The 25,651-nt window shown below is 36.3% G+C and overlaps 1 protein-coding gene across 11 annotated transcripts in view; it reads left to right on the top strand.

Annotated features, from left to right (window-relative positions):
* The window catches only part of LOC126871446 (F-actin-monooxygenase Mical), a 113,544-nt gene that overhangs the window by 85,860 nt on the left and 2,033 nt on the right, over positions 1-25,651 (top strand). For 7 of the 11 annotated variants that reach the window (XM_050630352.1, XM_050630323.1, XM_050630305.1 and 4 more), the window contains 25 exons: positions 7,414-7,701; positions 8,461-8,785; positions 9,209-9,567; positions 9,682-9,939; positions 10,166-10,368; positions 10,470-10,603; positions 10,710-10,957; positions 11,040-11,162; positions 11,752-11,979; positions 13,075-13,314; positions 13,979-14,120; positions 14,220-14,341; positions 14,390-14,614; positions 15,073-15,232; positions 15,310-15,473; positions 15,552-15,754; positions 15,831-16,012; positions 16,103-16,227; positions 20,033-23,581; positions 23,693-23,722; positions 24,398-24,542; positions 24,629-24,776; positions 24,849-24,958; positions 25,027-25,200; positions 25,327-25,441. In XM_050630352.1, coding sequence (XP_050486309.1) covers positions 7,417-7,701; positions 8,461-8,785; positions 9,209-9,567; positions 9,682-9,939; positions 10,166-10,368; positions 10,470-10,603; positions 10,710-10,957; positions 11,040-11,162; positions 11,752-11,979; positions 13,075-13,314; positions 13,979-14,120; positions 14,220-14,341; positions 14,390-14,614; positions 15,073-15,232; positions 15,310-15,473; positions 15,552-15,754; positions 15,831-16,012; positions 16,103-16,227; positions 20,033-23,581; positions 23,693-23,722; positions 24,398-24,542; positions 24,629-24,776; positions 24,849-24,958; positions 25,027-25,200; positions 25,327-25,441 — 7,997 coding nt within the window. In that variant the 5' untranslated portion in view covers positions 7,414-7,416. Of the gene's footprint in view, positions 1-7,413; positions 7,702-8,460; positions 8,786-9,208; positions 9,568-9,681; positions 9,940-10,165; positions 10,369-10,469; positions 10,604-10,709; positions 10,958-11,039; positions 11,163-11,751; positions 11,980-13,074; positions 13,315-13,978; positions 14,121-14,219; positions 14,342-14,389; positions 14,615-15,072; positions 15,233-15,309; positions 15,474-15,551; positions 15,755-15,830; positions 16,013-16,102; positions 16,228-20,032; positions 23,582-23,692; positions 23,811-24,397; positions 24,543-24,628; positions 24,777-24,848; positions 24,959-25,026; positions 25,201-25,326; positions 25,442-25,651 lie in introns of those variants that run through there. The other 4 variants (XM_050630332.1, XM_050630343.1, XM_050630372.1 and 1 more) reach the window with 4 other exon arrangements.

Below are 25,651 nucleotides of genomic sequence, written 5' to 3'. Positions count from 1 at the left end.
TGTGTTTAAGGATGTATGGCAGTAGGAATCGTACGGTAACATTGATATTTTGAATAATATGTACGTAACACGCGGAAGCAGCAGTAGCATAAAAGTGGCATATGATGTAATAAATCAATTTTTCTTCACAACCGCGTGACGAATCGTAATAAGTTTCTTTGAAGCCATATACGTATGCCATTAATTTGATACACCCGCTAGAGCTACTTTTGAAGGAATATTTTTCTATTTGTACCTGTATTTCACATTGCATACTATTTTTCGTAGGAGAGAACATAAGCGCATATATAATACACGTTTGTTATATGGACAAATTTTTTATTTCCATTTGCCTCCCAGCTTTGCTTTCAGTTGCACACGCAAAATAAGACGGAACAGTAACCGTAAAACTTACGCGTAAACAAGAACACATACACGTTAAACCAGAACGGTAGACGTAAAACTTGTCGAAAAACAAAAACGCATATATAACAGATCATAACATAATCGTAACTTAAGTTAAACTGTGTTAGCTACGCGTACAACTACCTACATTTATATACAGGGTGGTTGGTAACTGGTGGTACAGGCGGAAAGGGGGCGATTCTACGCGAAAAAAGAAGTCGAGAATATAGAATACAAATTTGTCGTTCGGGGCTTTGTTTTCGAGAAAATCGACTTTGAATTTTCGGTCGGTAAGCGTGCACTTTATCGCGTCTCGTTATAACGGATTTCACTGTAGATCGTTGTCTCGATGGAAAAATTAAAAAAAAATGTTTATTTTATATCTTCGACTTCTTTTTTCTCGTAGAATCGCCCCCTTTCCGCTTGTACCACCAGTTACCAACCACCCTGTACAATCGTTATAATTCAAGTTAATGTCAGTCTACGTAAATCGAAATATTGAACGCGTATGAACTAGCAATATCAGCGCTAGAACTACCGATAGTTAAGACAAAAGACTGCTCTTTAAAATATACGTCTGATAGAATATTTGTATATTTGTCGATTTATTACTTTCTTATAAAAAGAATTCTCTCGTGTTACTTTCTGCATTCTTGATATTATTAGTCCATCTGGAACCATAATCCCTAAACGAGGATTGACAGGGTGATAAAATTGTAGACCCAGCCATTTCGACCGCTGTGGTAGCTCTAGCGTCGGCAACGATATTAAAATATACGTCTGATAGAGTATTTGTATATTTGTCGATTTACTACTTTCTTACAAAAAGAATTCCCTCGTGTTATTTCGTACATTTCTGATATTATCAGTCCATCTGGAACCATAATCCCTAAACGAGGATTGACAGGGTGATAAAATTGTAGACCCAGCCATTTCGACCGCTGTGGTAGCTCTAGCGTCGGCAACGATATTAAAATATACGTCTGATAGAGTATTTGTATATTTGTCGATTTACTACTTTCTTACAAAAAGAATTCCCTCGTGTTATTTCGTACATTTCTGATATTATCAGTCCATCTGGAACCATAATCCCTAAACGAGGATTGACAGGGTGATAAAATTGTAGACCCAGCCATTTCGACCGCTGTGGTAGCTCTAGCGTCGGCAACGATATTAAAATATACGTCTGATAGAGTATTTGTATATTTGTCGATTTACTACTTTCTTACAAAAAGAATTCCCTCGTGTTATTTCGTACATTTCTGATATTATTATTCCATCTGGAACCATAATCCCTAAACGAGGATTGACAGGGTGATAAAATTGTAGACCCAACCATTTCGACCGCTGTGGTAGCTCTAGCGTTAGCAACTATAGCGAGGCGTTTGTCAATTAGACGATGAATGACGGATGGCTTTTGATTCCATTCAATACATTCGAGCAAATACTCGACTTCAAATATACAACATAGGACAATCGATAAAAAGCATGGAAGAACGGTGGAACCTCCTTTCGTCCCAAGCTTCCGCGTCAATGATCGATACTATACCTAACCCGAACGATGCTGTTTATACTTTTAAACCCTTCGATTCTTCGTTTAACACGATCGTCGTAAAAACAACTCGCTATGACGCGATACATCAAACAGTATGCACATAGCGGCGCCTCTAATCGCTTTATTGCTCGGTGTTTAGTTACAACTTCGAACAAGCTTAGTTAGAGGAACATTGGCGCTAGTAGGCCATTTGCAGCGTCTTCAGCAGCGCATTGGAAACTGCACGGCGTAGCCGACCAATCCGCATGAATTATGGGACTCGTATCGCGGAAGTCGTTTCTAAATTGATTCGTAAATCAATACCGGAGCGTGACCGAATATCTCTCCTCCTGTTCCTCGTTCACCACCTCTTTCTCTTCAGCCATAGTCCGTGGCTGATACGGGCGCCAGCGCATCGCCACGATTCTCGGCATCCCGCTGTATTTAGCTCGCACTTATCGGAAGACGAGCACCGATGATCTGTATGGTCGAGTCGAAAGGCACGCAGAAGGCATGTCGGCCAGCACCTCGTGACATTTCGAGTGGCTCGAGGATGGTCCGGGGCGACCACCTCGCCTAGATCTGCCTACTCGCCTCTCGTCGTTTCGTCTCTCTCTTTCTCTCTCTTTCTTTCCATCACCAACCTCGATCATGTTTACCATTAGAAGCGGAGTTTTCTTCCGTGAAATGCTTCTGCGTTGTTCCAATCCTGATAAATTTGGTACCGTTAGGTTTGTAAACGATTTAGGAAGTTTATAGCAGGTCCCTTAATTTCGGAATATGAACATTTACATAGAAGTATTGCCTATTGTCCTTCCGAAAGAATAATCATAAAATTGTCTTTATATCCGTTATCCTTTTGCGTGGATGTGGTTGGAACTGTTCGATTGGAAAAAGGTGGGAAAAAAGGTTGAGACGTAGCTGGCTCGTATCGTGTGTTCCAAGATTCGTGCGACGATGGTACTCAAACTAAACTCTAATCATAAACTCTTCCGGTCACCTGTGATTCGATGATATTATTCATTTTCTTCTATTCCGAATTACCAATGAAATTCGTCGAATAAAAGGCGAGGAATATAAATGTGGAAATTGAATAGCTTGGTACTTCAGATTTTATAAATCTCCTTTATTTAATAATAACACTCTTCCAATGGCGAACAATGTACGAATTTATTCCAACAGTTGACTGAAATTAACAAATAACTAGTTCGTTAGTTTAGATCTTTCATCTTCGTTATTTAACAGCGAAATTCCTTGAGTGCCGAATATAGTATTTGTTTGAACAACCGACTGTTAAATTAATATTTACGTATCTTCTGATTAATTAAAGAAACGATTATTATACCGACAAACAAGTAATTTGTACGGCTGAAGATACGATAGGGTTTTCTTGGTCGTTAGTTTAGACCTTTCATCTTCGTTATTTAACAGCGAAATTCCTTAAGTGCCGAATATAGTATTTGTTTGAACAACCGACTGTTAAATTAATATTTACGTATCTTCTGATTAATTAAGAAAACGATTATTATACGACAAACAAGTAATTTGTACGGCTGAAGATACGATAGGGTTTTCTTGGTCGTTAGTTTAGACCTTTCATCTTTGTTATTTAACAGCGAAATTCCTTAAGTGCCGAATATAGCATTTGTTTGAACAACCGACTGTTAAATTAATATTTACGTATCTTCTGATTAATTAAAGAAATGATTATTATACCGACAAACAAGTAATTTATACGGCTGAAGATACGATAGGGTTTTCTTGGTCGTTAATTTAGACCTTTCATCTTTGTTGTTTAACAGCGAAATTCCTTGAACGGTGAATATAGCATTTGTTTAAACAACCGACTGTTAAATTAATATTTACGTATCTTCTGATTAATTAAGGAAACGATTATTATACCGACAAACAAGTAATTTGTACGTCTGAAGATACGATAGGGTTTTCTTGGCAAAGATATGCGTCGTGTTTTACTTCGAGTACACGTGATAGCCATATCACAGGGGCACACATAACTCAGCTTTTACGTCAATTGGATTATTCGATGATCGATACGTCAAAAATCATTGGTAATTCCATAACGTTGGTTCGCAAAGCACGTGACGCTACTTTCGTCTGCCTCGTGCAACTGCAAACCTGCTCCTATCGATTTTCTATTATCTCACATAGGCTAAGCCTATCGGCGAGTACCTAGAAACGAGCCTAGAAATAACCATCCTCCCGCTGATAACATGCTAAATGTAACAAGATCTACAATTTACGTCCTTACGTACGAGAAAATCGTGTTACGTAATCGTTTTTATCTTGAATCGATTGAAAGCACCGGTGTCATCCGTACAACATACATCGCGCCAATATTTCCACCGATATCTCACATTTTCCATTGAAACGAGCTCGCGTTTTTACGAAACGTATCGACTCGAACGCGAGGCGCGGATAGCACGTTATTGTAAATTCGATAAAACGTAGGATAAATTGAAATTCGCAGCGTACGCTTCGTAAATATCGTCCGAACGTGTATCGAGATGCGCGATCGAATCGACGATGGTGCAGAGATTTAATACGATGTCGTTAATCTTTGAACGTTGCTGTCGAAGGAAATCACGTTTGCGCTATTGTGGATGAAATTGCAATAATCGATAAAGAAGATAAATAAGGCGAGTTAATATTTCATCGGTATTCGACGTCGGCTGAAAATAGAAAATTTATTATTTCCCATGGTTGCAGTAATTAACAGGTAAATAACAGCGCGATAATGTTATTGCAAATGGTAACGTTCAAACAAAACTCGAATAAAGTAAAATTTCGCTCAAGTTAGCCTTCGAGAATCGAAGAAACAAAATATCGTAGATCATTCTGAAAAAAAAGAAATATGGAAAATTATTTTTGGAGAAGATGTCGAAAGACACTGAAATTTCTGTGAAAAGGAGTTCACAAGTAATTCGGATATTCTCTTCGATCGTCTCTATGAAATCGAAAATTTCCTACGATTTGATTAAAACTTGTCTAATATCTCCGATAGCTAAAAAGATTCTAACGTCTGTACGTGCAAAATTTGTGGAAATGCGACGAGTCGAGCGTGTTTAATGCTTTCGTCGAGCGCCTAAACCCAGGACGAAAGAAATCAGCGTGTAGCATTGTTCCCTTTAAACAACGCGACGTTTCGCTTGTCCACGCTCGAGAGACAGAAATATTCGATACGAAAATAAAACGCGTCTGCGGTGAAAAATTCCAGGATAAATTCGTGTTGCGTCAGGGGAAAAAGGAAGGGAAAAGGATCGCGAGACGCAGAAGAAGAAACCGCAACGAGCTATCGAACGGAATAAATACGATCGATAGATGCACTGGTATTTAGGTGAATTATAGCGATCGTAAGAAACGTTCTCTGTGCCACATTAACGCTGCGCGTGAAATTTTATGTATCGTTATTTCATGCACGCTCGTTTCGCAAATTTATTTAATATCCACGTTGTTTATCGTTAATCGGCGTTCGTTCCGTTTTACCATCCAGGGCAATCTGTAAATTATCGTTGTACGAATTTAATTACGAAGCATCGTGTGCCAGGTAATTTATATCGCAAATTCGACGAATTTCTACGTGCTCCTTTTCTCTTCCACCGCCAGCGATTGGCGATAAATCTCGATCGGGAGCGAATAGCTGGTGGTGTGCGATTATTCCATTGAAATTATTGCGTATTAACTTTGTATCAACTTCGCCTAGCGTTAGTCATCGAAGGATGTGCAGTTTTCCTGGTTAAATCAGCCTCTGTTCCTTTAAAATCGTGGAAATAACGTCGGGACGAATAGTTTGAAACGGTACGTAGCCGCGTTACGAGTTCTCTCCGGTAGCGTCACGCAAGATCCTAAAAATCGGTAATTTATTATTCTTTTGTTAGTCAAATTGAATTTCTATCGGTGAAATTTGCCTCGTTCGAATATTGGCTTGGCGACTGAGTGATTGCGGATTTTGTCATTAGGTGGTGTTGACAAAATCCGCAATCACTTAGTCGCCAACCCAATAGAATCGCCACAACAGTTAACGCGAAGACAATTGTCAGTTTTAACTGCAATAGAGAAACGTTAATCGTTGACAAGAATTGTGTAAACCGAATATATATTGGGTTGTCCTGAAAGTGTCTTTTTTCCGCAAACGTGTTGTTTGCAACAGTGTACCTTCGTTCAAACGTGAAACCAAGTCTGTGAACCGTCGCGGTGTTCATCTCGGCGGAAGAAAATGGATCGTACGTAATTCGAGAAAATAATATAAAACGAAAAACTGCGAGGCGAAGCATCGTAAATACGTTTCACGGTTTGTTCGACTTAATGCTCGATTCAGCTGTAATTGCGCCTACGATTGCTTCTAGTTCGATCGACGCTTTCTTCGTGTCAGAAATGGCAATTTGCCGCCGTTTACAACCAGGATATTTCATTTCCATACGACAAATAATCCTTTCAATTCACTCGCGCGACGACTCGTCTTTCTTTTTCCTACTTTTCCTCTGTCGTTTTCTTCGGGTTACGATCCAGTCGAAGCGACGCACCACGTACCATAGAATTTCTCATGGGACCAACACTTTACGTTTGTTAGATCTCCATCTACCTAAACTCTATATACCGCAATGAAATTCCTGTTATCTTGCAGTTAAACGAGTCGTCGATTAGATCCGACGTTCGACTCGATTGTTCGCCATACGTTCTTTTATTCGGTCGCCTGGAGAGTGTCTTTCTTTCGCAAACGTGTTGTTTGCGACAACGCACCTTCGTTTAAACGTGAAACCAAGTCTGTGAAACGTCGCGGTGTTCGTCTCGGCAGAAGAAAATGGATCGTACGTAATTCGAAGAAATAATATAAAACGAAAAACCCTCGTGCGTCTGTTATTTCCTCGTGAAACGAAAGAAACTGCTCGGACGATCTAACAAACGTTTTAATAGGAAAGACTCGTCTTTGAAAGTTTCGCTGCGTCTCGTTGAGACTTTGAATGAAATTTTGGCGAACACAACGGCGTCTCTACGACGTCTATCGAAATTATACGATAGATCTGAGCAAACAAAGCGACAGAAATTTACAGATACCTTTGTACTTCGATATACAAGAATTCATAAAAGGAAAACGCGTTTCGAAAAATGAATTTTAAAAGTCGCGTTGTAATCTCCGATGTGTCCTCAGATTTATTTAGATTTAGAAAGATACCTTTCAGGCTGACTTTTATCCGACGTTTAAGACAAATATATTTTTGAAACGTGTAATGTTATGTAATATTCGGCAAAAGCCAGATACGTGTCTCTTCGATTTAGCCAAAGAGATATCTTACAGATCGATTTTTTCCCGAATCTATGGACGACATTGCGCCGCCACGGTTATCTTATCCGTAGATACGAGAAGGTTAATTTACCTGATACACGAAGCAACTTGTATTAGTAGTTGCAGTGTTTATGACGCTTTCGCTTACGCCGGTCGTATAACAAGATTTATAACAAGTATCAATTTGTTGCAGGTAATGGAGCATCAGCAGGGTCGAAAGCAAACAATGAACTCGACAGAGGTGGCGAAAGCCAACGAAGAGTTCGATTTGTTTTGTAATGCCACTACCTTAAAATCCATTCTTGGACATTTTCGGCATCTCTGCGAATTACTCAAGATCAGACCAAATACGATCAATCAATTTTATCCAAAATTGAGACTCAAGTTGAGATCGTGGAAGGCGCAAGCTCTATGGAAAAAATTTGATCAGAGAGCCAATCACAAATGTTACAATCGTGGCAAAGCATGCCCGAATACAAGAGTAAGTGTACCGAGAATATTTTATATCCGATTTCGTCAATCTCTTTCGTTTCTATCCTTAATATCGTTGTATCTTGCTGTTTTTAATATTATGGCGTGACGACTGTTTTTTGGAAAAACTTCATTCACCTGAAACGATATCTATCGAGACTAACTTAAGATGACTAAAGGCGTGATCAAACGATCCAAGTACGTTTGTATATTTATTGGATCAATTTAATTAATAATTTTCAAATAATTCCACTTGTCCGCGCTTTTCAAATTACTACGTGCGTTCGTGATACGAAACGCTATCGATAGCGTTGCTCGATAATGAGCTTCGCTTAACGTACTTCGATACACGAGAAGAGGCAAAGATTAAAAAAAATTGTACCACTTTGAATTGATTTTGGCCAGATATTCCCACTAAGCCGTGAAACGCTCTTCCGCGTTTACTATCGTAAGAAATCTGTTATAGTTTTTCAAGCGATAGAAACGTATCGCGAGAGAGGATAAAGCTAATGATCGAATTAACTATGAAGGAAAAGGAACGATGTACTTGTATTGGAATACAATAAATAAATAATGTATAGAAATTAAAACACCAGCATAATTTTCAAGCCATCGAAAAAAGAACAAAAATTTCAACCGTTAAAAAAAAAATAATTATGATAATCTCCGTTTGAAAAGAGGAAGAGAAACTTTGCAAATGTCTTCCGATATTTCGCTCGATGTTTTACTTTCAGGAAATTGGAATAACAAGGGACGTTTAATTGTTCAGGTTTTGATCATCGGAGGAGGTCCGTGTGGACTTCGCTCGGCGATAGAAGCCCAGCTATTAGGTGCCAAGGTTGTCGTTGTGGAAAAAAGAGATCGAATGTCCAGAAACAACGTCCTTCACCTTTGGCCCTTTGTTATTCAAGATCTTCGTGGCCTAGGAGCGAAGAAATTCTTTGGGAAATTCTGCGCTGGATCTATAGATCACATCAGTATCCGCCAACTTCAGTGTATCTTGCTGAAAGTCGCTTTGATCCTCGGTGTCGAGTTCCACGAAAGTGTCAGCTTCGATTCTTTGATACCGCCACCGGAGAATCAGGAAGAGGGCAGTAAGTAATCTAGTCTTTCTAACGCTCAATCGACCCCTTTTCATCCAATAATCGACCCTTTCGACGCGTGAAAGTTTATTGACCTGTAAAATGTTCAGGCTTCTATTTATCCTACCGGTTTCTTTTTTTTTTTTTTTTTTTTTTTTTTTTTTTGACAACAACTGTTGATAAGAAGAAATTCTGAGGTGAAAGTATACCATACAGAGCACGTGTAACGGAAAGTTGAAAATAAATACAATAGGAAAGAACAAATTATTGTCTACTTGAAATCTCATTGGAGAAGAATCTCATTTTCTAATTTCATCGATGAAGTATCGAGTCTTTGTTTATGCGCTGCAAGAAATTCTACGAATCTTTCGTGTAACCGTTGGTCATAAAATATTCCTATAGTTTGATTTTAACACAAGTTTGTAATTCTTTCAGAGACAGGTTGGAGAGCAAAAACTACCCCCGCTGATCATCCAGTCTGTCAATACGAGTTCGACGTGCTAATCGGCGCCGATGGCAAAAGAAATACATTGGAGGGTTTCAAGCGCAAAGAATTTCGGGGTAAATTGGCTATAGCGATAACGGCCAATTTCATAAACAAACGAACTGAAGCAGAGGCACGGGTAGAAGAGATCAGCGGAGTGGCCTTCATCTTCAATCAGAAATTTTTCAAAGAACTGTACCAAGAGACTGGTATAGATCTCGAGAATATTGTATATTACAAAGATGATACTCACTACTTCGTTATGACTGCCAAAAAGCACAGCCTTATAGATAAGGGAGTGATTCTTCAGGTACGTCATTGTATAAAAATAATTCTACGCTCGTCTATACTATATGCTATTACAGCTGTATAACGATTCTGGCTAATTATAAGCGTGATGTTAATTAATTGAAATATATTTCAGGACTATCCAGATACAGCGAAGTTGCTCGCGAAGGAAAACGTGGATCGCGAAGCATTGATGCTTTACGCCCGTGAAGCTGCTGAATTCTCTACGGAATACCAGATGATCGGTATGGAATTTGCAGTGAACCATTACGGTCAGCCAGACGTGGCTATGTTCGATTTCACGTCTATGTATGCGGCGGAGAATGCTAGCCGGATTTTGGAACGTAGGGGTCACAGACTACTTATGATCCTCGTCGGCGATAGTCTGCTCGAGGTATATCACCTGACGTCTCTATCATCCTACGCTTTAATTCCCACGATTTATCAAAGTGGCATTTTTCAATTAATTTTATCAGCTGTCCTACAATACTGCTGTACTTGTCGGATGATATTAATAATCTTCTTTGTTATTCTAAGTCTTCTTTGTTATCGGTGTATTATCGTGTATATACGTATATGTATACACATATGGTGTAATTTATATGGTATAATCTTTATAGCCATTCTGGCCAACGGGATCCGGTTGTGCGAGAGGATTTTTAAGCTCCTTGGATGCTTGCTGGGCAATCAAAAGCTGGGGTGCAAATGTATCGCCGTTAGAAGTAATTGCAGAACGTGAATCTATTTACAGGCTACTCGGGCAGACCACGCCTGAAAATTTGAACAGGGATTACGCTGCATATACTCTGGACCCTCATACCAGGTATGATATCTATATTATTATTGCTATAAAATAAAATTATCTGCCTGATACAGTTTTATTTGCTATTTATTTACTCGTAACAAATTTTCATTCGTTTTAAGATACCCCAATTTGAACGTATCCTCTGTAACGCCAATACAAGTGCGAGGTTTAGTCGACACAGATGACCCTGACAGCATCAAGCAACCTCCTGTACAGTCTGACATCGATATTCCTAAGAAACGACGTCGCCGAGGTAGAATTGCGAATATACTTTGATTGTAGTTACATTAGAGTATTATAAAGCTTAATGTTATGTTATAAATATTATAAAGCTTAATGTTGTCGATCGTGATATATAGATTTACGTGGAGATTCACAAGTGCATCCAGACACGCTGCTTCGCTGGTTGCAAAAACAAGTTGCCCTGTACGACTCGGTCCAAATAAAAGATATGGGTGCCTCGTTTAAGAATGGTCTGGCTATTTGTGCAATAATTCATAGATATCGACCGAATCTAATAGACTTCCATAATTTGAATCCGGATGATACGGTTACGAACAATCAGCTGGCCTTTGATATCTTAGAAAAAGAACTGAGCATACCTCCAGTAAGCTATATTTCGATTTAACTTACTGATGTACAAAACAAAAGGAGAAACAACTCGATATTCTAATTGTGAATTTTTCTAGATAATGACAGGAGAGGAAATGGCTCAATGCGACGTCCCCGATAAACTCGCCATATTTTCTTATCTCACACAGATATACGAAGTTTTCCGCGGTGAAATCCCGTACATTAAACATCCAAAATTAGTAAGTAAATTCGTACGACGTAGAACGAAGTCAGAAGATTTTTAACTGGTTTCCGTACTTTATAGTATTCGGTATCATGTCCGATATCACGGACCGCATGTTTACAGTCGTCTCAACACCTTTTAACAAGCAAGATCCATCCTTGTCCACGAAAAACCGATCCTACGTCCCGTACAAATCATAGTCAGTCATTCGTCGTTTACGATCGAAGAGCACAGTCATTGTCATATCCCAATCCTACGACATTTTCACAACAAACCGCCGTCGAATCATTAGACCACAATAATAACAAAATATCGTTAAGTGAAAACGTTACAGAAGTGGATGACAGATTTACGATAAGCTGGATAAGAAATAAACTTCAAAAGAATATAGTTGCATCATCATTGAAGAAAATATTCGTACCACCAAGTCATTTCAATAGGGATCACGAGTGTTGTCGTTCGGATAATAGTAAAGTTAACGAGAAATTACCATAAGCCATAAATCGTTTTCCATAAATTAGTCTAATCTTCGTCACAGTAGCGATTCTGTTGACTTTCTTTTCGTATAATTGTATAACGATTGCATTTGATCGTCTTTTATAAAGGAACCTGAAAACGAAGAAAGGCCTGCACATAGTAAACAATTGAGCCAATTAACACCTGACCAAAAAGTTCAGTTAATTGACCGTATCGTCAGACAAGATAGTGCGACAAGAACGAGACACTCACGATCGCGACATAACGAAAATTTAAACCCCGCGGATAAGAAGGGAGACACGATTAGTCGACGTTCTCGAAAGAGACGAAGCACGGAGAAGATGGGCGCGACAGTGGTAAGTTTTCTTTTCTATTTTACCAAATCGTATAGTATCATCTGTCGACATGTAACATCTTTAAAAAGTACAGAATATTTTTCTTTATTTAAATTTTTAATCGTATGTTTTTGAAAGCTTCTAGTTAGCAGATCATCCAAGGTTAAAAAAAGCATTCTTTTTTTTTTTATTTTAATATCTAAATCGATCCTTTGCATTCGTAACTTGAGAATTCCGAGAATATTGAAATATTATATTTGAAAGAAACATTAAAAGAATTAATCGCAAAGGATTGGATCACGTACTTAACACTTTATGGAATGGTTTCTTTAATTTCATTTGAGTCATATTTATTACATAAACATATTCCATAAGGAGTTACAAATCGAACACTAACATTCATAGCCACAAAACTTACAATGCTTATATCCTATAGTCACGGTGGCAGAAGATTCAAGCACTTATGTATCGTGGGATAATCATATCGTTGTTAATCCTCTTAATTATTGGAGTTACCATTACCATGGTGCGGAAGGAAGTCGTTACATTCTAATCGCTTCGTATAGTCAACCAAAGTATCAGTGGGACATTACAAAAACTCTCGGTTATGTTGTAAACATTTTCTATGATATTTATGTTTATGTTATATATTATATAATATATTTGCTACGTTAGCTTTTGTATTTGTCCTATTTTACTAAACGTTTGTTTACAACAAATAGATTACATAGAATTATTTGCTAATAGTCACGGCTAGTGCCCCGTAGAATTAGAGAATAATACAATAATCTAGATCTCGAGAAATAGAAACAACCATTGACATTCCTGTATCTTCGTTCTTTTTTTTTTTTTTTTATTTTTTCTTAAAGAACAAATAATGTTAGCAACGCTAAACTCGAGTTAAAGAACCCTCGATCTCTTTTATCCTCTTTTGTATCGCATTCAACCATTGTGATCGTTGCGAACTTAATAGATGAAAACCACGTAACATAAGCTGTGCAAACTGTGTGAATGATTCACAAATGAAAATTAAGCTGATTATAAAGAAAACAATCATTGTAACTATATGGATATGTTAAATTAATGTCACTGTACGATTTTACGGTGGATGTAAAGGAGGAAAGGCAGAAGAGACTCGCAGATATAGAGAAAAATCGCGCCGAACGTATGAGAAGGCGACAATATTTGCGAAACATGGCGACGCAGCAATTCTACAAAAGTATGCAGATGCTGCAAGCGAACGCAAAACGCGAGAAAGACGAGCCGTTCGAAGATTATTCGATATTCTTATACCGTCAAACTGCGCCGGATTTCAAGGATAGAGTGAAATATCTAGAGCAGAAAATATTATATCCAGTAAGCTGGAAAGTGAATGATTTTGGGAGTGCATATTGTTTTATATTTTTTTATCACTTCTTTTTTTGGATTTTAACAAACGATTAAACAAGTCCTAAAAAAAAATATTATTTTTATATATTTCTTCAATAATGGCATTGATAATAATAAACATTTAACATGTGCAAACGTATGCAAATAACGTTTAAAGGAGAACGATTACATACTAATTATTCGATAACTTTTTCGTTGCAAAGGCGAAAGATTATAGCTATAAACGTGCATAAACTAACTATGTAATAGCAATACATGATTCTAAATGGTGTGCATGATATTTATGCATCGATAATATTGGAGGATGTAAAGGCTCTAAATTACACTACTAACTATTTTCAAATAGAAGGGACGTTTATAACATCGGTTGCGAGTGCTTATATATCTTTAAGGAACTGTAACACTAACATTACACAGTGCAAAGGAAATAAATTATGACACGCTAATTTATTTTTCACATACATATGTATATTAATAAATTTTTCAGTTTCAAATATTTTTTTTTTTTTTTTTAGTTTTCTTTTTATACTTGTATTGTGATTAAAGAGGGTTCTTTCACGAGTCTTATTTTGTGGTCGTCTACTTCATCGTTCGCACATTGATATTTATTTCATGACATTCTGTTTTTTAGGATAGAGAACCCAAGATCCACGCTGGTCATCATAGAAACAGCATAGACGAGGAGTTCTCTGGCCGAATAAAGAGCATCGAGGACAAATTGAAGGGATCTACTCCAGCTGAAAAGAAGCCCAGAGATCTTCTACGTGCCATTGGTTTGTGTCACCTTATATTTCTCTTATTATCTCGTTATATACGATTTTCCTTTTTTTATACTGAATTAAAATCTCTTACGATATTATATATCTATAAAGGTAAAATCGAGAAGACCGATTGGAACGTGAAGGAAATCGAGAAGAAAATCGAGGAGAATAAAATGGGCCGCACTGTCCGACACGACAAAGTAGAACGAGTGCCGAAGTGGAGTCGAGAACAGGTTGGCATGCGAGTGATTAAACAGTACTCGATAATCAATGTTTTTCAGATGTGTATATGCTTCATTCAGTTTTTAGCTCGACAAATCAAGATGGAGAAGAAGGGACGGGATCAAAAGGAGACAGATAGTAAGTACGCTGATATTGACAATACCCTGAAGAATATTGACAGGAAGATCAAAGAGGGTAATGTCCTCGGGTACAATAAAGTTTCGGCTATGGCCGAACAGTTTTCGAATAAAAGTCAAGACGCGGAGCCCAGGGTGTACAAATCGGTAAATACGATATTCCAAAATCTCAGTACTGGAGGATATAGTCAGCAGGATATCCGGAGTCTTTGTGACGTCTATTGTACTTTGTATTTTTCATATAATTGCTCCCAAGAGAATAGAATCGTCATATGTACCCATGTATCTGTAAATTTATTGTTTCTTACAGGATATACGGAATATATTTTCATATGATACATATGTGTAGTGCATAACACTAAAACATCATTTTACATTTGAGATTTTTCTTCCTAAGTTAATTAACTGATCTAACCGAATTAAAATATTTGTAATCCTAATGGAATTTATGTTGATACGTGTATCGTCTAATTGTAACACCTAATATGCAATTGTGCATTGTTAAAAACGTTATAATACGATTGAAAAGCGCTGACTAAGATTCTTTTGTACTAAACATTTGAAGTTAATAATTACTACTTTGTTTCCTCGTACTTTTCTTGCAGAATGCCAAGCCCACAATAGCGTTACCCGCGCAAGGAGGTTCGGAGACGTGTCATTTTTGCAATAAGAGAGTTTATTTAATGGAGAGACTTAGTGCCGAAGGGAAGTTTTTCCATCGAGGCTGTTTCCGTTGCGAATATTGTTCTACCTCTTTGAGAATAGGTTCAATTTTTATTCTTAATCTCTTTTGGAAATCAATGGGGAGAGAATTTTTACCAATAATAACTCTTCAATGATAGGAAACCATACGTTTGATCGGGACAAGAGTGGAGGACGATTCTACTGTACACAACATTTCGGTTTCTTAGGAGCATTAAAAGCTCGCGCAGATAAGAAGAGAGTTGCAGTGTTGAACAAGGAAAACATACCTGCCACACCAGTACATCTAAAGACACCGGAGAAGGTATGATCTCAACTTCAACTTCATCGTATACGATTCTCTTTCTAAATTAAGAATGTAAATAACGTACATTGTTTTTAGGCAAAGATACCTTTAGAAGGCGTTGTTGGTCTTGATTTACTTGATCGCGGACAAACACCTGAGAGAATAGAATTTGAAAATTTAGCAGGAATATCAGACGCCGAAGAACCCCAAAGTCAGATGGATGAAGACGAATGGACGGATAGAAATTTCGGTGCTTCCACTGCAGAAATGGGTTCTAGCGATGACATTTCAGACATGAGGTGAGATATTTTACGGATAAGTATAATTAAAAAACATGATAACAGATTTTCAAACGGTTTATTAATGTTTCACCAGCGATTCGGATGACGATAACGAAGTATACGAAGAAGCAATAGATCAGCCCTTAACAACCGAAGGAACTCTTGAACTTGCCAAAAATTGGACACTACGATACTCTCATCCACATGCTGCAATGGGACAGTCTGATACTGGGAGCAATGAATATGAAGATTCTAGCGATGAATACACGAACGAAGGTACAGCTTTGATTCTTCGTTAGATTACTTCTTTATTGCTCTTTATTACTATGAAAATAACTATCTTTCTTGATTTGTATTTTTATTCAGACGATGAAAGTACAACAGCTACGGAGGATGAAGACGACATACGCGCTCGAGAGCTTAGAAGACAGGAGTTTTGGCTGAAGAATCCTACCCGTAGTTCCGATACGGACACCGGTTCGGAAACGGAGGTGAAAATTTCTCAAGATTCTATAGATAATATAACTCAAGAATCTCTTATACTTCCTATACAAACTCATAATTTTATATCGCCCCAAGAGATAGACGTGAATAATAGTGAAGTTGATCAAGATATAATCAATACAGAAGATATTGAAAAATCGCCAGATAAAAAGACACTGACAATTAATACGTTAATAGAAAACACAGGTCAACCAATAGCAAACGATGTAAAGTTTGATAGTGAAGAGAACACATCTCATAGCAAAGCATCTGGAAGTTTAATTCATTTGCCTGATTCTCCTTGTAATTTAGTAACAGATAATAGGGAAAATGATACTGTAAATTTAAATTCGTCTGTAATTGTTTCTAATCCGATAGAACAGAATAATTCCAATATACATAATGTGGATGAGTGTATTTCAGAATATGAAAGTTTAGTAGATGAAAGTTGTGTTTTGAATTTAGATAACGGTCAAGCAGTCCAAGGTGAATCATCAAATGAAAGTGATAAAGTTATTTCTAAGCTTACTGATATTGATAGTAATGAATTAAATAATGAAGTAATTTCTGTTAATGAAAATTTGGACGAAATAGAAAGTATTAATAGCGAATTAACCCAAACAATAGTTTCTTGTCATAGTGAAATAAGTAATACAGAAATGCCTGACCTGAATATTACACCCGAAACATCAAAAGCAATTAGTACATCAAACATAAAACTGCAAACAGTGTTTGCAGGAATTATGCTTCCAGATGCTATTCCATTTAGTCAGACTAGTTACAGTAATACAGTCCAGCCTAACACCGAAGAAGTTTTAAGCCTCAAGGAAAGACTACCGGATCTAATAACTTCTTCTCCAAACCGTAGTAGAGATTCGTCGCCATCCTCCTCGTATGAAATGTACAAATCAACTGAAACATTGTATGATGAATTATTAATGTCCGATAGTCAGGACAAAATGACTGCAGAAGATACAGAAACTTGCGATTCAGAGAGTACACAAAACTACATAAAATCGACAGACGATATTCCAAAAGATAATAAATTAAAATTATCCATAAAGAATCCTAAAGGAATTCCTATCGTGACTATTACTTCACCATCTCCGACAAATGAAAAGTCGTTAGAAGAAACATCTGTTGAAAGTGCTAAATTAACAGTGCCCAATAAAACTAACAATCAAGCGGTTCAATCTGACGGAAATAGTTCATTCGATAAATTAAAATGTGATTTAAGACAAAGGAAAGCAAGGAATAAAATGTCAGTGGGTGAACTTCGGCCATTATCCACTGAAAATGCCCGAAGAAAAATTAACAAATATTTCACGGACGTAAGAAAACAAAAAATAAAAGATCAAAATACACGTATTCAAAACGAAAAATCGCCTGATATTAAAGTTGTCGAATTAGATATTAAACCGAAGCTATCTGCGAAAGTTGAAACGAAAGATATAATGAAATATTTCCAAAAAACAAAGCAAGAATCTTCTGAAGAATTAAACTATAGAAGACCCGAAAGTCCAAAAAATAATAGCAATATAAATAATGATGAATTAAATGAAATTGATGTTGACGCTATTGTTAAGGAATTTGAGGAGATAGAGCGACAAAACGAGGAAATATTTTCGATTGACACTGAAGATACTGAATCTAAATTGCATTTGGATACTTTATCTACGACATTGCATTTAGAGGACGCAAATGAACAATCAAACGTAACAAATAATGTAGATGTAGCGAAAGAACGTGAGCTGCCTTCTAATGGAAAAAATATAACTTTAAATAACATTGTACAAACTGAATTGCATAAAGAAAAGCAGATTATCATCATTGATCAACCTGCGAATGAAATCAATTCAGAACAAACACCTTTGCCTTCACAACAAGTCAATAACATCTTAGATGCTAAATCATATGAAAATGTAATAATTAATCCCTCTAATAATGCGATCAATGCAGAAGAAAACATATTGACCTCACCACTAATAAGCGATATTTTAAATAGCACATCAGATGAATGTGTGGCAACTAGTTCTCACAAAATACAGGAAACAAATACAGAACAAGCTATATTAAAATCCAACAGTAACACGTTAGTGTCTAAATTGGATGAAAGAAGAAAAGAAGTAACAACTGATCTTCGTACAGAACAAATAACTCCACAACTCAACAATATTTTCGTAACCGAATTCTATGAAAAAGAGACAAATAAGCAGTTTGGACCCGAAAATGTACAACAAATAATGTCGATTCCATATTTAAATTATGATATCTTAGGAACCAAATTACACGAACAGAAAATAGATGACGCAACTCATTCTGCTAGTAATACGAAGCCTGATGTAAAACAGATAGTATCGACGACGCAATTTAATAATATTAACAATAATAAGTACGATATTGTACATAGAAGCGATAATACTCTAAATAGGAGGAAAGAAATTACTAATAGAAATGATACGTTATATAAAAGTTCCAAATCTTCTTTTGAATTAACGGCCTTACCTGTGGAACACGAGCAAGTTACTAAAGTAAAGATTGTTGAACAAAACATTGAAGTACCAAAACGTGTAAAGAATATGAATTCAAATAGTAATACAATTCTACCAAATCTAACAGATGAAGTTCCAAAAAGGCCAGATAGAAAACATGGACATCATGAACTCAGTTCTTCAATAAGGCTTGACATATCCAATGCACAATTTACTCCTGATGTTCCAATAAGAAGAAGAACTTCAAAACAAAAGTCTAATGTTCCACCTTCTTTAGAAGAGTCTACCTGTAACTCTACCTGTAAATCAAGTTCCACTACAATTAATGAGAGATTGGTTGAATCAGATATTAATACTAATAAACATAATAATGCGATAAATATAGGGACTAATAAGTTAAAACATTCGTCTGAAACAGCAAATCATAATAGTGAAATAAGTAAAACAATAAGTACATTAGGAAATACTAGCGATGAACATAAACATTCTCAACACACAAAGTCTCCTCCATTAATAAACTCTGACAAGCGTGAATCTATGAAATCTATACCTCCTAAAAATGATAGAACAAAGAAAGATAAATGTATAGTGTCTTAGCATATATATTAATATTTAAACTACATATATGAGTGCATATGATGAACAAATCTTCAAACACGATTACTGTATGTTTTCAATATGTTTTTCAATTTTATGATTTACATTTAGGGAAATTGTGTGAGATATGTTAATAAAGTAAAGAAAAAAAGATATTACTTATACTTGGCTGATGGTATATCTTATTAAAATACCCAAAGCCGTTGAAGAAAAGGTAAAGCATCTTTATGTACGAATGGAGTGACCTATTGAACTAATTTTAAATTAACCGTGTCTCAAGTTGATTAATTGTTTGTGTTTGATTTAGTGTTCATGCTAAAACTGGCAATGTAACTCTCTTACCAATTTGTATTAATTTTGAAATTACCACCAGCCAATACTTTATTAAAAATCTCACTGTCTCATTTTAGACAAATTCATATGGTTATCATGATCAGTTTCACAATAAACATTGGGCGAGTATTAGTAACTAATATCATAGGAACATCATATATTTTTATATATATTTGTAAAACGCCAGAGTATTTCTTATTGGACTTTAGTAATGAAAATAATTAACAAGCTTAATATTATTAATACTACAAAACACTCTTTTGACCAAATGCATCATGTTCCTTGCCATTAATTGTTTCACTAATACACTAAACAAATTTTTTTTCTTCTTGATAACATTTAACGTTCATAATATTTCTATTCGTCTATTAATCTATGTGTAATCTCACAGGTTGCCTCCAATGAAGGTACATCAGAAGAGAGCGAAGAAAATTCAGCTACAGAAATATCGACGGACTCTGAATTTGAACACGATGGTGCAACTCCCACACAGCATGAGATTCCAGAAATTACGATCAACGATTCGTATGTCCGCAAAACCAGAGGAAATTATGTCGAGCCTAAGAAAGTTCAAGTAAAAAGCAAAGTTATTTCATCAATTAATGGGAATATCAAGCAAGATAAAGATTTAGAAGTCGCGAAGTCGCAATTAAAAACGGATCATAATATAAATCCTTCTCATCTTGAGAAAGAGAGTAAGCTGAATTTATTAGGATTCAATAATACGAATGTAGCTCCATTAATAAATCCACGCAAAGGAGATTATTTATTGAACCGCACTCATTCTACCGAAGGTATTGCGTCTAAATTATCTTTGGAGTTAAAAAAGAAGTATTTACTCGGTGGTACAGCCTTTGGTAGTTCTGTCATGAAGTCAGGATCAGCTTCGAATGTGGATACTCAGTTAAGAAATTTCACAGACGCTATTTCTCAACACCAAAAACTCTTAAATCCCGCTCCAGAACCAAGTCCAACGATGCAAGCATTCTTACAGGGAACGAGCAAATTACGCTCGAATAATACTCAACTTTCTCCTATATCACCTACAGCTATATTCTCTTCATCTCCGATAAAACCATACAATGCCAATCGTTCCCCACAGAACTTATTAAACAACGATACTCCTATTTATAAAGCAACAATTTTGCCTGAGATATCGAAAACCCACTTACCAGATTTGGTAAAAGAATCTAGTATATTAAAATCAAAAACTTCACCTAATATTGTCTGTGGTGAATCCAAGGACATAGAGAACAAAGAAGTTATGAAAGAACAAGTGGCATCTAGTCAATTGCATACAGTTAAGAGCTCACAAATATTAGAAAATGCGCGAAACTCTCAAAATACAGAGAGCAATTTTACTGTGACCACAGATGAAAATAATGGTTTCCGACCACGAAGTCCCTTGCATGAGACCTCTATCATAGTACCCCAAGTCGATTGGAGTAAAAACAAGGAAAAAACGAAAGAGACTGCTAGTACTGGAGATTCAGATATAGACAGCGATTCCTTATCTTCCGGCGATGGTGAAGCGGAAGATGAACCGCAGGATAAATCACCTGCTGTAAATTTGTCTCCGCCTCGTTTACAAATTCACAGTACAGATGGAGATCTGTTGCTGGACGAGGAAGCTAACAAATGTAAAGACTTTGATGATGGTCAGTCATTCGAACCAGATTCCATAGAGTGTTCATTTTTACTCGACAAAGAGTTGAATACTAAGATGAATACTGCAGTTTCTGCTCCAATATCTTCCATGAATAAAACTTCAATGGAGCTAGAGATAGTAAAGAATGAGATTGAGCAGTTAGAACTGCAGGATGATGGCAAAAAGAGCATTAGCAATTGCAGTACTCCTACATCGATAACTTCTGCAATTTCCAATAAACATGATGATTCTGAAGAGAATGACATCACCACAGCTGCCCTTACGGAAACAGAATTTTCAGAATGGGCTCGTGATGGTGAGGTCATTGTCTCAGATGATCTACGAGATGTCGAGTTCAATATTAATCCAGAATTTATAACCACAAGGCGGAAACCTACATTATCAGATGCTTCGAAAGCAGGTCATACTCCAATTACGATAGCTAAACAAGAAGATTTAACAGATATGGACTTGGATTTTTCGAAGCTTGACAAACAGATAGATGTTCCTATTAATAATACCTCGAAACTTTTAGCTAACGGTGAAAATATAGATTTTATGGACACAGATAACGAATCACTCCTTGATGATAGTTTGCAAGATGCTTCTAATACTGTTATGCTCAAGAATAGAGGATATATAGAATTCGTAAACATTAAGAGCTCACCAACGCTTACAAGTTCGCGAGATAAATTAATTACCGACGCTCCTATCGCAAAATTAGAAGTAGAGAATGACTCGTGCTCAGAGGAAGAAGCTTATAACGACAGAAACGTGATAGAAATAAATCCAGTTACCATGGATGATGTTATGAATAAGCTAAACGGTGCTATAAATAAATCCGAGAATAATACTAAATCAAACGTAGGAACAAAATCAAATTCTGTTCAAGAAGATCAATCTATCGCGGAAGCAATAAATAAAGAATTGTTCCAATCAATGGAGGAAGATAGTTTGCTTATCGTTGAACCAGCTGAAGATACCACTACTAGTGAAGTAGTCACTATTCTTGCTAGTCCCGTGAATCCACAAGTTTCAATAGTTCCGAGTCAAACTCAAAAGGAACCTGAACAAGGAGAAGAAACGAAAGTAACAGCTGATTCAAGCAATCCGGACTATCTGGAATATGTGAAACGTCTACAATCTAGAATCGCAGAATTTAGCAACGCCAAAGACTCTATAGATGTCAGAAAATCGAAGAGAAAGAACTCCAAAAGCTCTCTGCAATCTCGTGCCGCTGAGATGATAGCAGAAGAAATAAAAAATCAAGAAATAACGATAAATAACAGCTTTAATTCACCAGCTACCTCTAGGAAATTGGAAGAAATTACCAGAGAAAGATCCAAGCAAAAGAATGTAATACAAGATTTACTAATGGATAAAGTGGAAGCTCATAAGCAAAAGTCTGCAGAAAAAAAAGCAAGAAGAGCTGCTAGAGCTTCGTCGTTTAATTCAACTCCAACTTTATCGCCAATAAGACCATCCATTCCTAATGTTTCACTGATTAATAAATTCGTGCCTACATCTATAGTAACACCTGAAAATAGTCCCTCGCATACTACTTCTGTTGAAACCAAAAAGTCTGTAAAAAGTGAAACATCTTATGAGTCACAGCAATTGCCTTGGAAATCAGAGATAGGAAAAACTACAAGTAAAGAAACTAATAAGAATGATATTCAGTCCTCTGAAAATACCACATTAACTAAAATAGCTAATGAGAAAGAAAACTTTAGAACTCCGGTCGCACCTCCAAGATTGAAACACGAAGAAGCAAAGAGGACAGCAGAGAAGGCAAGGCAAGATGCAAGGGAAAGAGCTAGATTAAAGAGTGACGAAGATCTAGGTCTCAGTCCAGAAGATAAAATTAAAGAGCTGAGAATGAAAGTCACACGAAGACAACTTTCCATGGAAGAGAGAAAAACTAAAGAAGAAATACATGAACCTCGCATGAGACTCTACAGTTCTGGAGCAAACAAGACTGGATTAAAATTGCAAACGAGCAAGAGTACAGATAATATGAAGGCTGTAGCAGAGGCAATAAATTTTACTGACTTATCTGCTGCCAATGCAAAATCAATGGATGAACTGTTACATACTGATTTTCCAAAGTCAAATAATTCTGTTGCCGTCGTAAAAAGAGATAAGAAGCAAAAGACGAAAGATCCAGAAAGAAGAAAGAGTATCATCCAAGCAGTGTCAGATTTCTTCTTCAAGAAAGAATCTTCTCCTTCGCCGTCCAATCAAAAAGACAAATTATCTATGTTCCGTCTGACGTCAAAAACAAAAGGCAAAGTACGTATATCCTATTTCTCCTTCGTGCTAGTCTCTCTACATTCCTTCTATTGTATAGCGTGTATGTATTCTCCAGTATCTCTTAACTAATTGGATTCTGAAATGTTTCAGTTATATAAATCGTATTCGGAAGGGTCAGATGTAAGCAACTCATAAGTCATTGATACTAATTTTTCCAGTATTAGCTTTCTTATGCCACTATTTGTATTCGCTATTGTATATCGTGCAGGTACTATGATTTTATTTTCGTTTGCCGCATTTTCTCGTCTGCTTTGAAGGGGTAACATATTGATTGGCATAAGCTACATGGAATTGTTTTATATTGTATTGTTGTTGAATCCTCGTAGTAATAATCTGCCCTATAAATAAGCATGGTAACTTTTATCACACACATAAATTGCCATTTCAGTATGTTCGTTTTTCTTTTTCAGTGTGCTTTAATCAAGTTGTATCTAACATATAGATATTAAGAAAATACTATTGAAAAACAGGTGGCTGGGTAGTTTATTTGACAGTTACTATACTCTCTACTATATTCCTACTATGTACAGAGTAGACTATTTCTTTATTAATTAATTTATCAAATTAAGTTGCTAAATTATGTAGTGTGCAGATATCTATATTTGTATTTTGTAACTGCATTTTCATATCATGAAATTTTGAAAGCTTGTTCAATGTACTCCAATAGTGAAGTTTATTGTAATTTTTATTTTCAATATTAAAATTGTTTACATTAATTACTAGAATTAAAGTAATTCTTTTTATATTTATCAAAGCAATAACAAGAAACCAATGTTATAGTATATCTTTTTTCAGCTTGATAAAGTCTTGTCGCCAAAGACTAACACTAGACCAAAAAGTGTGTGCGAGGGTATGCTCACAAGAAATTTCCTAAATGAAAACCCGCCGCCAATTCCATCACCACCCCTTACTTACACCATTCCTACTACACAAGTTTCAGGTATGAATAAGACATTGAGTACCACAACTATGTGAACATAAGAAAACTTTATTTCTTATATTTTATATCCATTGTTTATTTAACAGATGATAGTTTATCAGATGATGATACAAAAACAACAGCAATGTCAGCATCATGCATGCACAAGGCTACAGTAACAGAAGGTTCTTGCAATAGTATTTCACGCAAAACAAAAACTACAAAACGAATAGCTAGACAAGCACAATTAAAGAGGTATGGAACAAAGTTATTTTATACTCTTATAGTAATTTAATCATTTATAATTCTCTTATAAATGTTCCAAAGGTTGCGTATGGCTCAAGAGATACAGAGAAAGCTAGAAGAAACAGAAGTTAAACAAAGAGAATTGGAAAGCAGAGGTGTTAGCGTTGAAAAAGCTCTTCGTGGTGAAGGCGGTAAGAATCTATCGCTACAACAAATTTCATTGTAGACGCTCAAAATAAAAAGTACTTATAATATTTAGAATGCTCTGATCGAGAAGAAGCGGATTTACTCAGAGAGTGGTTCGATCTTATGAAAGAACGCACGGAATTACGCAGATACGAAAAGGAGCTTTTGGTACGAGCTCAAGAGGTTCAACTTGAAGATCGTCATGAAAGATTGCAACAGGAATTGCGTGAACGCTTAGCTGATGATGGTTAGTGTTTTCTTACAATGTTTCAATTTTTATTAATGGTTTAATGATATAATAGTAATAAGTTATATTTTATAATACATTTATAAAAGGATATTAGGAGGAATAGGATATATTAACATTTTACAGATGATAAAAAGACCAGCGCTGATGTGAAAAAAGAAGGAGAGATTTTAACAGAAATGTTGGAAATAGTTGCAAAGCGGGACTCGCTCATTGCTCTTTTAGAAGAGGAGCGTCAAAGGTGGTGTAAATCTACATGCCAAACATTAACTTCCTTTCCTACACATACCGTTGCCTGTTTTTCGCACGTATCTAATTTCTTTTCTCCTGATTTGAGTGATACATCTTCTGTGCTCACTTTAGTAGTCATTTTAATCATGTATGTGTTTTTGACTAACTTAATAGAATTATTCATTAACTTTTACAATGAACCGCTAACGCTTTTCAACTC

Source organism: Bombus huntii, chromosome 1 (genome assembly GCF_024542735.1).
Source record: "Bombus huntii isolate Logan2020A chromosome 1, iyBomHunt1.1, whole genome shotgun sequence".
Taxonomy (NCBI): Eukaryota; Metazoa; Arthropoda; class Insecta; order Hymenoptera; family Apidae; genus Bombus; species Bombus huntii.
The sequence above is the reverse complement of the archived record's forward strand: the minus strand, read 5'-3'. Positions and strand labels throughout refer to the sequence as shown.